General features: G+C 38.4%; 1 protein-coding gene across 3 annotated transcripts in view; it reads right to left on the bottom strand.

Annotated features, from left to right (window-relative positions):
* The window catches only part of LOC124605430 (zinc finger protein 569-like), a 138,335-nt gene that overhangs the window by 21,208 nt on the left and 103,491 nt on the right, over positions 1 to 13,636 (bottom strand). For all 3 annotated transcript variants that reach the window (XM_047137092.1, XM_047137093.1, XM_047137091.1), the window contains one exon: positions 9,094 to 9,260. In XM_047137092.1, coding sequence (XP_046993048.1) covers positions 9,094 to 9,260 — 167 coding nt within the window. The remainder of the gene's footprint in view (positions 1 to 9,093; positions 9,261 to 13,636) is intronic.

The following is a 13,636-nucleotide window of genomic DNA, read 5'->3' on the forward strand; positions in this document are numbered from 1 at the left end:
TGGAGGGTAAAAATCGTAGGGGGAGACCAAGAGATGAATACACTAAGCAGATTCAGAAGGATGTAGGTTGCAGTAGGTACTGGGAGATGAAGAAGCTTGCACAGGATAGAGTAGCATGGAGAGCTGAATCAAACCAGTCTCAGGACTGAAGACCACAACAACAACAACAATTACTACATCATTCATCAGTAACAGGGCTATGCAGAGAGGAATAATGCACAGGTTTCCTTGTCGAAGCAAGAAATGAGCATTATACTTCAGTTACCTAACAGTCTGCTGGAATGTCTTACATTATTCGTATGATTCTGTTCTGGCCATCATAGCCAAAGGATTCTACCATACTAAAATTATGAATCATGAGCACAGTGTGGTGTCTCCTGTCGGTAACTTATATTTCTCCTGTAGTGTCATACAAATACCTGAATGAGGGTCAAGACTGTTGGTCTTTTCAGAAACTTTGGCTTAAGGCTAGAAGTGAATTACAGGAGTATCCACTAAACTTAGTATGTGACTGCCTTCACAATGCATCATGATAGTAATATGATGTTACTGCTTAGTGATAATGATGGAAGAACTTCTTCGTGGTTATTTAAAAGGCTCCATAAAAAAGATTTTGCATATAATGTGGGTACAGTAAATACATGCAACTTCTAAATTTTGTTTCCAAAATATATTTGTGAAAAGTGTTCTGTGAAGAAAGTCATTTCTTCCTTGTACAATTTTGCAAGATCAAATCACACATGTTCTTGCAGTTTAGTCAAATAAGGCAACAATCATCTTGTTCTTCATCCCGTATTGGGTGTATTGATGTTTATGTCAAGACAGATACAATAATTTGTGAAGCATGGTGTGCTCAAACAAAATGTGTACGATTATAGGCAACAGGTATGTCATAATTTTCTTTAGGAGCAGAATGTTATTTCTAGTAAAATGAATTTATACCTTCTACATGCCAACTGATATACTGAAAATCTACAGTACTTTTAGAAACTAATTGATAGTGGGAATAAGTGACTGATATTTCACATTGATTCTCATCTTATTTGATTTTCTTCTGAAATGACAGGAGTTAACTCAAAACTATCATCCATTTTTTTTTCTGGTAAATAAAAGTAATTTACTTGATGTAGAAATGTGTGTCCTTGATTTGAACAAAATATTTTACGCACTTTCAACTTGAGCAATGTATTGAATTAAAATAAAAAAAAAAAGATCTAACGCTGACACAACATTTGATGGAGAACAAAGACAAAGTCACAGTTTCGAAATTCATTTTGTGTTTCATCAGCATATGGGGTGAAATTAAGTTTGAAGACAAAAATGGAACAATACTTTAAGTAACTGTCTTTTCTAATAATTGATACTTGTTAGCTCCTCCCAAATACAAGTCCAGATTCTACATGACTGCCATATTACTAGTGTATTGCAAGGGTCATCATCATGTTGTGCTTTCTTTACGAAACTGTTTGTCCTGGACATAAGACACTGGCTGACCATGCATCAGGAGATTTTCTAGTCAGGATTTTATTTATTGGTCCCTTTAATCTATGAAAATATGGTGTATTACAAATATTGGAGGAGATGTGCATATTAATTTTTAAGCACATATAAAATAGTATATAACATAAACTACCAGAACTAAATGAATGATATAAACTTAGCTCGTACACATACAATGTAAATAAATTTGTTATATTGTACATTGTAATTTATAGAACCATGTATTCAATCACTGAGTAGAAACAAGGACACTGTAAATCTGGCTGTAAGAACTGTTTACTGGACTCTACATCCTGAATAGCTTTTATTTTCACAGTGAGTTTATTGAAAAGTTTCAGTCATATGTGGGTTGGACCCTTATAACAGGTGGTATTTGTATGGGCTGTACACATGACTTTTCTGGGTTTGGTGTTATGGTAATGGACATCACAATTCCTCTGTAAATGTTTGTCACTATCTGTCACATTTATTACAAAAAATAAAATGATTTCTCTTACATAAACACATAGCAGCAGAAGTATGTTAAGTGTTGTGAAGGCCTTATTTTATTTCCTTTTATTATTCTAGGGCACTTATTTTGAATTTAAAGTGCCACTAGAGTGTTTCCCTAGATTGTTACTCCATAGTGTAGAGGCGACTCGACACAGCACAGTAACAATGGTAACTTTTTCCTTATTGCTGCTTTGCTTCAGGGCTCCTTGTTTGCAAATTTGATTTATTTTAATTGATACACTTACTTACCAGTATTAGTTTTAAGCAGACAATAATTTTACCAAAAATGTAACAACAGAATTGCATATTACTCAGAGTTGATTTAACAAACATCAACAACTTCTACCCACACTGACCATAATGAAATTAAGTGGCCACTTCAAAATGAGGATTAAGATTGGTTTACAAGCAGTCCTACCAAATGTAACAATAACAGTTTAGTCTTGGTGTGTGACATTAATATTAGCATACTTTTTCTGTTTAAAACACTGTACTTAATATTACATCTGCATGAAATATTCTAACTTACTGGGCTTAAATAACAGTTTTGTGCTGAATATCAACAATATGGAAAGGACAGATTGCTACTCACCATGTAGAAGAGGGTTTGAGTCACTGATAGGCACAGTGGAACGAATGCTAAAATATTATAGCTTTGCAACAAAGTCCTCCTTCTGCAGCAGAATACACCCACATTCACACGATCACAACTTGCACATGGATGCCACTATTTCAGGGTGCTAGACGCCGACTGTGTCTGATGGAGCAGCAATCAGGGATGGATGGTGTGTGTGTGTGTGTGTGTGTGTGTGTGTGTGTGTGTGGGGGGGGGGGGGGGGAGTAAGGAGCAGCATGATGCGAGGGGGGGGGGGGGGATAGCAGAATATGCGTGGGGGAAGATGCCAATGCCGCCTGGTGGAGGGTGCAGGGACTTGATGGGGACTATTATCAAACAAACACAAGGAAGGCTGACACCGTGTTTAGTGTACTTGGGATTGTAAAACAGTTAAGATCCTTAGATGCCAGGAAGGAATCTGGCCCAGACGGTATCCCTGCAAGATTTTATGCTAACTAAGCTACAAATATAGCACAATGCTTATCCATCATCTATCAGAGATCATTGGAACAGTGGAAAGTTCCATGGAACTGGAAGAAGGCCCAGGTCATAGCAATCTATTAAAAGGGTAGAAAATCGGATGCACGTAATTATCGACCAGTGTCACTAACATCGACTCGTTGTAGAATTATGGAACATATTTTGTCTTCAGATATGATGACCTTTCTAGAATCCGAGAAGCTCATCTGCAGAAACCAGAATGGTTTTAGGAAACAGCGGTCATGCGAGACACAACTGGCCCTCTTCGTGCATGATATACAACAGGCTCCAGATATTGGCTCCCAGCTGGATGCCATAGTCCTCAACTTTTGAAAGACATTCAACTCAGCTCCGCACTGTCGCTTGCTCCAAAAAGTGCATGCTTAGGGTCTATCTGATGGCTTATGCAGTTGGATAGAAAGTTTTCCAACAGACATAGAGCAGTATGTCGTCCTGAATGGGGAGACTTCAACAGAAAACAAGCATAACATCAGGTGTGCCCCAGGGCAGTGCAATAGGTCCGCTGTTTTTTATGGTTTACATAAACGATCTGGTTGATAGTATTGACAGCGGTATTAGACTGTTCGCCAATGATGCTGCAGTCTACAGGAAAGTAGTATCACACTAAAGTTGTGAAAAAATCAATGAGGATTTGCAGAAAATAAATGCATGGTGTAATGACTGGCAGTTATCTCTCAATATTAGTAAGTGTAACCTACTGTGTATAACAAAGCGAAAATCCCCATTAATGTACGAGTACAAAATAAATGCCCATTCTTTGGAACCGGTAATATCCGTCAGGTATCTGGGTTGACTATTCGAAATGATCTCAAATGGAACGATCAGATTACACAAGTAACAGGTAAGGCAAACTCCAGATTGCGGTTTATTGATAGAATCCTGAAGCGATGCAGGCCTTCAACAAAGGAAATCGCTTACAATACTTTAGTTCATCCAGTCTTAGAGTATTGTTCGTCTGTATGGGACCCTTACCAGTTGGGTCTGATTCAAGAGATTGAGAAGGTCCAAAGAAGAGTAGCAAGATTCATGACTGGTACATTTAGCCATCACATGATTATTACAAATCTCGTAGAAAGTTTGAAGTGGGACACTCTTGCAGATAGACGACGCGCTAAATGGAAGCGGCTGCTCACTAAATTCCAAAATCCGATCTTTGCCGAGGATGTAGAGCATACCACCAACTTTCATATCACACAATGATCACCATTGAAAGGTAAGGGAAATTAGGGCTCGTATTGAGGTGTTCAAACAGTCATTTTTCCCTCGCGCTATTCGTGAGTAGAACAGTGAGGGGGAGGGGGAGGGGATATGACTTTGGCGCGAACAGTGCCCTCCGCCACACACTATTTGTTGGCTAGCGGAGTATATATGTAGATGTAGATAAGAGTATTAGATGCAATGTCAGGAGGCTGTGCTGAGAGAGGAGGCGGGAGGGAGAAATGAGAAGAGAGTAGTAGAAGGGGAAAGGATTTGTACGTGCTTTGGTGAGATAGACAACATGTGGAGTATTGGAGTGGAAGTAGGAAAAAAGATAGGCAGGTGGGAAGCAGGGACTAACAAAGTTATCTACAAGGGTGGTTATGGGAAGGAAGGGTATGTTGTAGATAAGAGTTCCACCTGTGCAATACAGATAAGTTGGAACTGGCACAAAGAATCCAGATGGAATGGGCTGTGAAGCAGTGAATAAAGTGAAGCACATCATGTTGGGCAGAAGGAAGCTGATGTTACCTTGTTGAAAAAAGAACATCCTGTTATCAACTTGGAGGGATTTAGGAAGCAGAAAACTACCGGAAGCCTGAATCAGGACACCCTGATAATATTCTGATTGCGAGTGGGATGTGGGAGACTGCCTACAAACCACATCCACACTTTTTGGAGACCAGACAGCTAATCTGATCAGTCTCCTATTCACCCCTCCCCCTCCGGGCTGAAGCAGTGTACTCAATCTGTCTTTGTATAGAGTAATTTCTGTGTGAAAATGTGAGAAAGTGTTCTAAATGTTTGCGAGGTGGAACACGAGAGCTAGCTCGCTATACACCTAGTGGGATGTGGGAGACTGCCTACAAACCACATCCACGCTTTTTCTAAATCATTTTAAGCAAATGGTTCCTTAAGGAAGACCATAGCTGACTATATCTGCGCCAGCAAAACAGTGCACTTGACAGTTCGCGTTATGTCAAGTTAGGTTGCCTATACTGCAACAGCGACTTTGCAACAGAAGCCTCTTTACACATAGCAGACTGCAAGGAGTTCCTTTCCACTTTGTAAATATAAGCTACTGAGCAATAAAATTTGTTTTTCAGTTGCTGCCACAATGACATCAAATAAACAGCTGCATAATACTACTGAAATCAGGACAACAAAGCACACGCTTTTGATAAGGAGCAAAGAAAGACACAAAAAAAGCATTTGATGATGACCGGTATCTTAAAAACAATGTGGTACATAGTTTACAAAATAAATAATAACTGAGATAGTAACTTCTCACTGTAGGTAATTCCATACAGCTCCCCATCATCACTCTTGTTGGAATTAATGAAAAAACCATCTTGATTGTTGTTATACTGGCCGTTGTGGCTGAGCGGTTCTAGGCGCTTCAGTCTGGAATCTGGCGACCGCTATGGTCACAGGTTCGAATCCTGCCTCGGGCATGGATGTGTGTGATGTCCTTAGGTTAGTTAGGTTTAAGTAGTTCTAAGTTCTAGGTGACTGATGACCTCAGATGAGTTAGGTTTAAGTAGTTCTAAGTTCTAGGGGACTGATGACCTCAGATGTTAAGTCCCATTTTTTGATTGTTGTTATCACCAAGACAAATCATAAGTTGATCATAGTCACTAATGATACCTTCCACTGTCTGTGCTGCTCAAATAAAGTTTTCAATATGCTTGACCTTTTTCCTCCACGAGGCTGCATCTACAGTCACAAGAGCTTCACACAGCAGCTTTCGAGGTCTGTTATTGTAAAGGACTTATTACTGTTCCTTATGTATGTCTTTACACCAGTCCATACTAACTCATTGGGACCAAAATGGCAGTTGTATGGTGGCAGCTTATTACAGTATGATGCAGCTCCATGGCGATTTCATCTACTAAATATGTAGGCATCGTAATATATTTTCTTTATGAAGCAAACATAGCCGAAGTTTCATCGTGGTCATAACTACAGCAGTATTTTGTGCCTGTAACCACTGCACCACAACTTCTTTGCGGTCATTTGTGGGTAGTGCCTTACTCAGTATCACTGAGTGATATGGAGCATTGTCTCTTACAATTGTTGTAGGGGCAGAAAACTGTTTTAAAAGGTTCCTGAAGCACTCAACAAATTATGTGTAGTCCCCATATCTTCATGGTAATCACCTGTCGTTTTGGACCGAAAAACTAAAAATTCATGAGGAACAAAACCGCTGGAAGAACCTGCATGGACCACAATTAATCTTGTTCCTGTTCCCATCAACTGATGACCACAAATATGTGCTACTTGGAGTGTCATCCATCCAGCACTTACTAACAGCTTCCCCAGTGTTAAACCACATTTCATCTAGCCATATTATGGAATGAATGTCCTCGCCCACAATTTTGTGCAAGAATATGCTTCGAGCTGTTACAACATGCGACTTTTCTAACAGGACTTTGTGTCTGTCTGGCATTTTGTAATGGAAACCCATACTTTTCAGCACAATTTTTTGTGACAATTTCCCACCCCTGAAAAGTTCACTTTCTTTTAATGACACTAGCAATTTTGCTATGGTAAGATATCCTTTTCTGCTGTAGTAAGCATAAATATGCCTGGGAATAGAATCAGTGTGGAAAGAATCTAAGTCAGTGACAGCATGAGCATACTTTTTCTTCTTTCCAGATGTCGCTAAAAATACATTATTACATCAAGATGCCTCAGAACCATTACACCTCATGTCTACATATCTCATGTTTTGCAGTAACACTCACTCACTTGCTACTGTTCTTGCACAAGTCCAAGAGCTTTCGACATGTGTTCCATTACTTCATCAGCGGGAACTGATGGCTGTGCATGAATACTTACGTATTCTTTCTTCTGACTGTAAAACTCACAAGTCCTCCATAGTAACTCTAGTGACTGATTGTTTAGCAGCACACTTTGACGTAAAGGATTGTCACTAGGCGAGATGTGTGACATTTTTCACTTATCAGAATTTTCTAAAGCACAGAACAACTCAAGTACACAATAGAAACCAACTGTAACACATGCTGTTTATGTACACACAAAACAAAGCCAGCAACGCAGGAGCTCTGACATCAGAACTGGAAGCAACTACTGAGCCAGGATTGGTTTGTCCCGCATGCCAGTACCTCACGCTACTCATTCTTCACTTGTTATAATGCTACACTGCCGACCAGAAATGCATATGTCAAGTGCAAAGTTTTAGCAGTCTTGGTATAACTGTCCTACCCTTTGAGAAACATCCTCATACATACAGTGCAACCCCACTTTTACACTTTTCAAGGGACATAAAAAAATAGTGTAAAATGCGGGAAAATGTAAAATGTGGGAAATAACGTTTTAAGCTGTAAAAGTTACATACTGCACGCACAATCAAAGTTGACACATAGTACTGTAGCTGATCGGAGTGACCGTAAAGGCATTTCCCATTTACAGTCGTCCCCATCAATCACCACGCCAAGTGTCAACTTTGTTTGCGCAATTAATATAGGATACTCCCTTGCATTTTCACACTTTATGTATGATATATGAACATAACATGCATCAAAAGGCTTGTCAGGGACTTGTTCATTATCAAATAAAAGTTTATTATCTAATAAAAACTGCTGATGTAACTAGAACTGATAACTGTCTGGGAAGTAGGAACCTTTGACTCAATTTCATATGTCATAATCGACGTTTTTGAAAGCCTGCAGCTGTCATTCATTATTTAAGTAATGAAATACTGCACTAGTTATGTATTTTTCCATGCTTAGCATGACACGTTCCAAGAATTTTTTCTTGTTGTCAAGGGCAAATATGAGGATAAGTATTTTGTGTGGTGTTTTGAATATGTGTTAGTCTGTGTCCCTTGCACTGTAGTTGTCTTTTTGGGTTATCTGGTGCTGTGCCTTCTTAGTTATGTGGACAACCACACACACGAAAACTATCACTCACATTGTTTGTTTGTGTAACATCACAAAAACTACATACGTAAATACTGCACTTGACAATGAGAGTAAATTCTCGAAACACATTTAGCTCAGTGTGAAAAAATTATGTAACCGGTGCTGTGTTTAAACTAAAAACATCTGAGCAAAACAAAGTGAATGACAGTGTCAGCTAGTGCTACAAGTGGCGGAACACCAAAACACGCTAAGTATGCTTCGACAAAGATGTTACAATGATCGCAACAATCACAAAACTGCAATTGCGCAATAGAGACAGTTTGGAAATGGTTGTGATTGGTCATGATATCTTTACTCGAACGAACCTAGTTACTACCATCAACCACCACACCAAGTGGAGCTTGGCCGCAGGGGGAGATAAGGCACAAATTGTTCCAACTTTTAAATGTTCACTGGTTCAAATCCATTGAGTAGAGTGCCCTGGTGTCAAGAAACTTAACCATGAAATATTTGTAAACATTATTGGATGGCCAACATCATGCCAGTGTCATTTATTTCTCCACGAACATTCTTTTTGTAATGTGTAAACTGCGGAAAAATTATAAATATGTTGATGCAAAGTCGGGTGCAAATTAACGTTGTGGCCATAGGAAATTTGATGGGAACAATAAAAAAATGCCGTAAAGAGCAGGAAAACATTAATTCCGGGAATGTAAAAGCAAGGTTACACTCTATTGTGTGTGTGTGTGTGTGTGTGTGTGTGTGTGTGTGTGTGTGTGTGTAGCTAAGTTATTTACCTTCGTTGTATTATGATTTCAAATTTTATATCATTATCAGATGATCCCTGTATGAATAAACAAATAAATAAATAAACTCAAAAACTTCTACTTAGCCACATACACAAATTTACATTCTGGCTGGTTCTTCTTTATGTTGAGCAAAAATTCCTTTGTTTGAGTCTGTTGAATCACAGTTACATCCTGTTTTTCCTTCATAACGGGAGCTTCATCTGCTGATGATTCTTGGGCAACTGTTTCATTTTCTTCTTGCAAAATCAAATCATGATCCTGCAACAAAGGAAAAAAAATTGAAGCTGTTCATACAATTTTTTTTAAATTGCAATAATAAATGAATGCATACACACTTATAGCATATGAAAGACTGCTTACAAACTGATACAGCTGCTGTAAATGATTTATTTTTAACAGTAATAATCGCTGATTGCAGCAATTAGCAGTTTTTCAAGCATTTCATCTACATTCTATTTCCTGTCAAATACTACCTGATATAGCAAATGCAAGTATTTAATTGACACCCCATCTCTAGATACGAAAAAATTTAAAGAAATTTTAAAAGCAGAGCAAAGCTTTACTTTCAAACTAAGAAGGCAGACTGAGATCTGCAAACACAGCAGATTAAACTCAGTCAACCAAATGGACTTTCATGGAGAAAGTAAACACATCTCTGTTAAAAACATGGCAGGAACAAATTTTTACCATAACATTTTAAATTTATCTTACAATATATCAAAAAAGAAAAACTTGCACTTATTTTCAAACAGTTGGGGAACATCACCAATCAAGCCGTGGAAGGTGTATAATAATAATAATAAATCAGCCTTTTGTACAAACCTTTGTTATTTTATTGTAGGTCAATTAACCTATTTTTTCCATGATACTGCGCAGCTGTCAGATTACCCTTGAAACATCTAGAGGCATCCAATATCAGTCCATGATACCACAGGGTGTATATGTGGACAAGGAAAAAAAATTCCCGGATTTTTCCTGGATTTCCCGGTTAAAAGTACACTTTCTCCCGGATGAAAACACACTTCTTCCGTGTTATTAAGTGACAGCATATTTTCCCTCAGAACTGTAAAACTTGTCCTTTGAATGGTTATATTTTTATACATGGGCGTAGAATTTCCCAGCACTTTAGAAAACGAGTCAGGGAAGAAAACTCCTTTTCGAAAGATTTTTGATGTGCAGCAACATGTTCACTCCATATTTTTGTATTATGAAAGTATAAATTCGAATTCCACCAAACACCGCATGTTAATTTCCGAACCACTGTAATCGAGATTGTGATGCGCTTTTGTAAGCCAGTCATAGCCCACCAGCCGATGACAGCGGATATTCAGACCACAGGACATGTGATGTAATTAACTAACAGTAACATCACTGTTAAGTAGCGCGGATACACAAACAGGAAAAGTTAATGTTTTCAATTAATATGCATAGTGTTGCTACAAGAAAAGCAGAGCTTTCACATATAATATTATGTCTCTAAGGTTCATAAGCTGCAAGAGAAGCTAAGCTTTCACATATAATGTTGATATTTTTTGCGCATGTTACACTTTAGGATATATTGCACAAATGTGCCAGTAAAATTTTTAGCCGAGTCCAGTGACTCGTCCTCAAAGTTTTTCACAAATAAATTAGCTACCACAGAGTACAAAGAGCTTCCTATAGTACTACATCAATTTGTTCATAATAATGACATGAATGTCTGATCTTATGGGCTCGAAATACTTCTAAATGGATAGTCATCAAATGCACTGTGATTTAAGAAATCCGTCGTACATTCTCGCACATAGTTCAACTTGCGTAAAAGAAAATTTACTCCGAAAGTAACACTTTTCAAACCACCATTCGCAATATTTTCCTGTGACCTGTTAGAAATAGGTGCGCTTCAGTAGTTGTCAGAGAGCACCAGACAACGGGCGCCACCGTGCTTTGGCAGCTGCTATGAGACAGGAAGCCCGTATGTTCGTACGTGTAAAACATTAAAAGATATTACATTATGTCATAAAAGAAAAAAAGACATCAGAGGATATTCCAAGAGCATCAGAATTTCGTGAACCATATTAAAATGGCACATTTAAAGTGCATACTTAAAGAGCACATTCGTATGTCCAGATTCCCAATGAAGTAGGCCTCGACCTGATATTAAGCTTTTCGGTGTGGGTTTTGGGATGTAAATTTTCTTGGAGTACCAGTAAAGTATTAACTCATTTTTGATTCCATCTTATGGCACAATGCCATACGTGCAAGAAGATGAAAACATGCACATGAAATTAGCCAATAGTGTGGAACTAAACACTTTGTTTCAAACACATTGACTGCCTCAGTGTAAAAGATTGATAAAAACTAAATTTCTTTAGCAAACCGACAAAAACAATTTCATTGTTCTACAAGGCGATTAATCCATGGTTGTCAGAAAAGTGGAAATCAAATAAAATCTGAAACTAATAATGTATATTAGCCTTCTGTAATTATGTGAATGTATTTTAAGTCACTTGATAGCTCCACACCACAGAAACCCACTTTGTTTTCATTTGACGTGAGAGCAGTAAACGAAGAGGAAACAGCAAAATCACTAAATGTCACGTGGAGACTACACACATCCCAACTATAACTCAGACTGCTCTGCGCATCAGCCTCGGATCTACAATATTACCGAACTGGAGCAACACTAAGATAGTACACCCCCCCCCCCCTCCCCCGCCCAGCCCAGCACCCTCCCTTGAATTTAAAAAAAATCAAATTTTCAAAAATATGTTCATTTTGAAGTGCACATGTTCGAGGAAATGTAAGATATGTTATTTGGTCTTAAGTGTTCCAGAGTGCAGTGACACCCCTCTTCACACAGCATTCTTCTATCGCACATTGCTGTATTTCGCTCTGTGGAGTTGAAACGTGTATATTTTGTATTGGATGCCATCAATCTATATTCAGAACAGTGGAAATTAAAATGTCCTGTGGTGCCTCTCCTGCTACCAGTCGCCCTGTTTGACATCCTGCCCCTCTTTTAAAAAATCTCACGATTAATACTGGATGGGATTATTTGTAGTCGGGAGAACAAGAACTCTTCAGAAAATTTGCACTCTTTATTGCCTGTTAGTTAATAACTTTCTGTTTTGGGTGAAATAAAGTTAAATATAGGATACATAAAACCAGTAAAGACAAGAGACAAGGAATACAGTACACATTTCTTCAATCCTTAGCTCCTAGCATTGTTTCTTCTCTAATCCTGCAACAGCTTTACACGGCGTGCTTTCCTTTCTGTGAAAGAATCAGTTACCTCATCAAAGTTCATCGAATGTTTTGCTACATGAAAAATTGAAATAACATTGTATAATACTGCGTAAGCTGTTAATACAAATAGTACCCAAGACTGGTGTGGTTTCTCGATCTGATTACATCTATTTTGTCACTGTCTTCTAGGCAAAACAAAATAGGTCTTTTTAACACTGCAGAAATTGTAACACACACCAAATAAATGAGACTGTTTTGGCACAAATGGTCATTTTTATAACACGACAGAATATAATTCACGAAGACCAACATAAAATGCCTATTACGCCTGATACAAGCAAAAAGCTTTATGTTAGAAAACAGTTTCACATTTCATTCATACACTCCCATTTCTCAAGCATGAGATTGAAAAGTAGTAGTATGAGATTTTTATATAAATTTGGAATCATCATATTCTTCCCTAATTTGTGTGATGTCCACATTTCTTCTCCTTCTTCGTTCTAACAAACAATCTCGTCATGAGTAATTCTGGAACTATCCCCGCCTTTGTCAAAACTTATTCACCGGTTAACTTCACTAACCCTGTCAGAATCACCAGTTTAGTTATCCCTGATTGTTATCTGGTTAGGCGTTGTTATGTTCGTACAAACCATTTTCTGCACTACTTCCAGAATAGAACTTAAGCGGCTGCTAGATGGGGACTGTACAACTCGTCCTTACTAGCGTAGCGATCTGGCCAAACATTTTCTGACAAAATTTCATTTTCATGGATACACCGAGAAGATAATACGTAATCTTTCTTGCCTGTTATTCCTGTTAGTCATTTATTTCCACTCTGGTTGTCTGAATCTATGGATTTCCCTAGAAATTATAACAACGTTGATCATTCGCAAACCCAAACAACAACATAATCAGACAGAAATTGGCGTTCACTCGTTCGGCTTTACTCCGCTCAGCTTATATAGCCCAGTCCTCTTTTGTCTGCAGGAAACTTTATTTCTAGATGCAGCGAGGATTCCCCTGACAGAGATATCACGTACACTATGCACACATTCAAAAATTTACTTATTATTGATTTTTTTTTTTTATTTTTATTTTTTACTATGGGAGGATTCAAACCTCCGACAGAGGGAGCCGCGTAAACCATGACAAGTCGCCTCAGACCACATGGTTACACCGTGCGGCTTATGATTAATTCAGAAATCAACTTACAGTGTGTGTTCATAAACCAACAGGGATGCACATCAAAATCATATGAGTAATGGGTAGAACAATGTGCGCTGGATGCTAGGCGCTTTGTGAAACAAGGTTTTTTCTCCTCAACAATATGAACTTGGCGCCCCCTCTCCCTCACAGATCCAGGCCCGCTGCACATGCTTGAATCTGGCAGCTTTGGGGCAGCAGTA

This window comes from Schistocerca americana, chromosome 3, assembly GCF_021461395.2.
Source record: "Schistocerca americana isolate TAMUIC-IGC-003095 chromosome 3, iqSchAmer2.1, whole genome shotgun sequence".
NCBI lineage: Eukaryota > Metazoa > Arthropoda > Insecta > Orthoptera > Acrididae > Schistocerca > Schistocerca americana.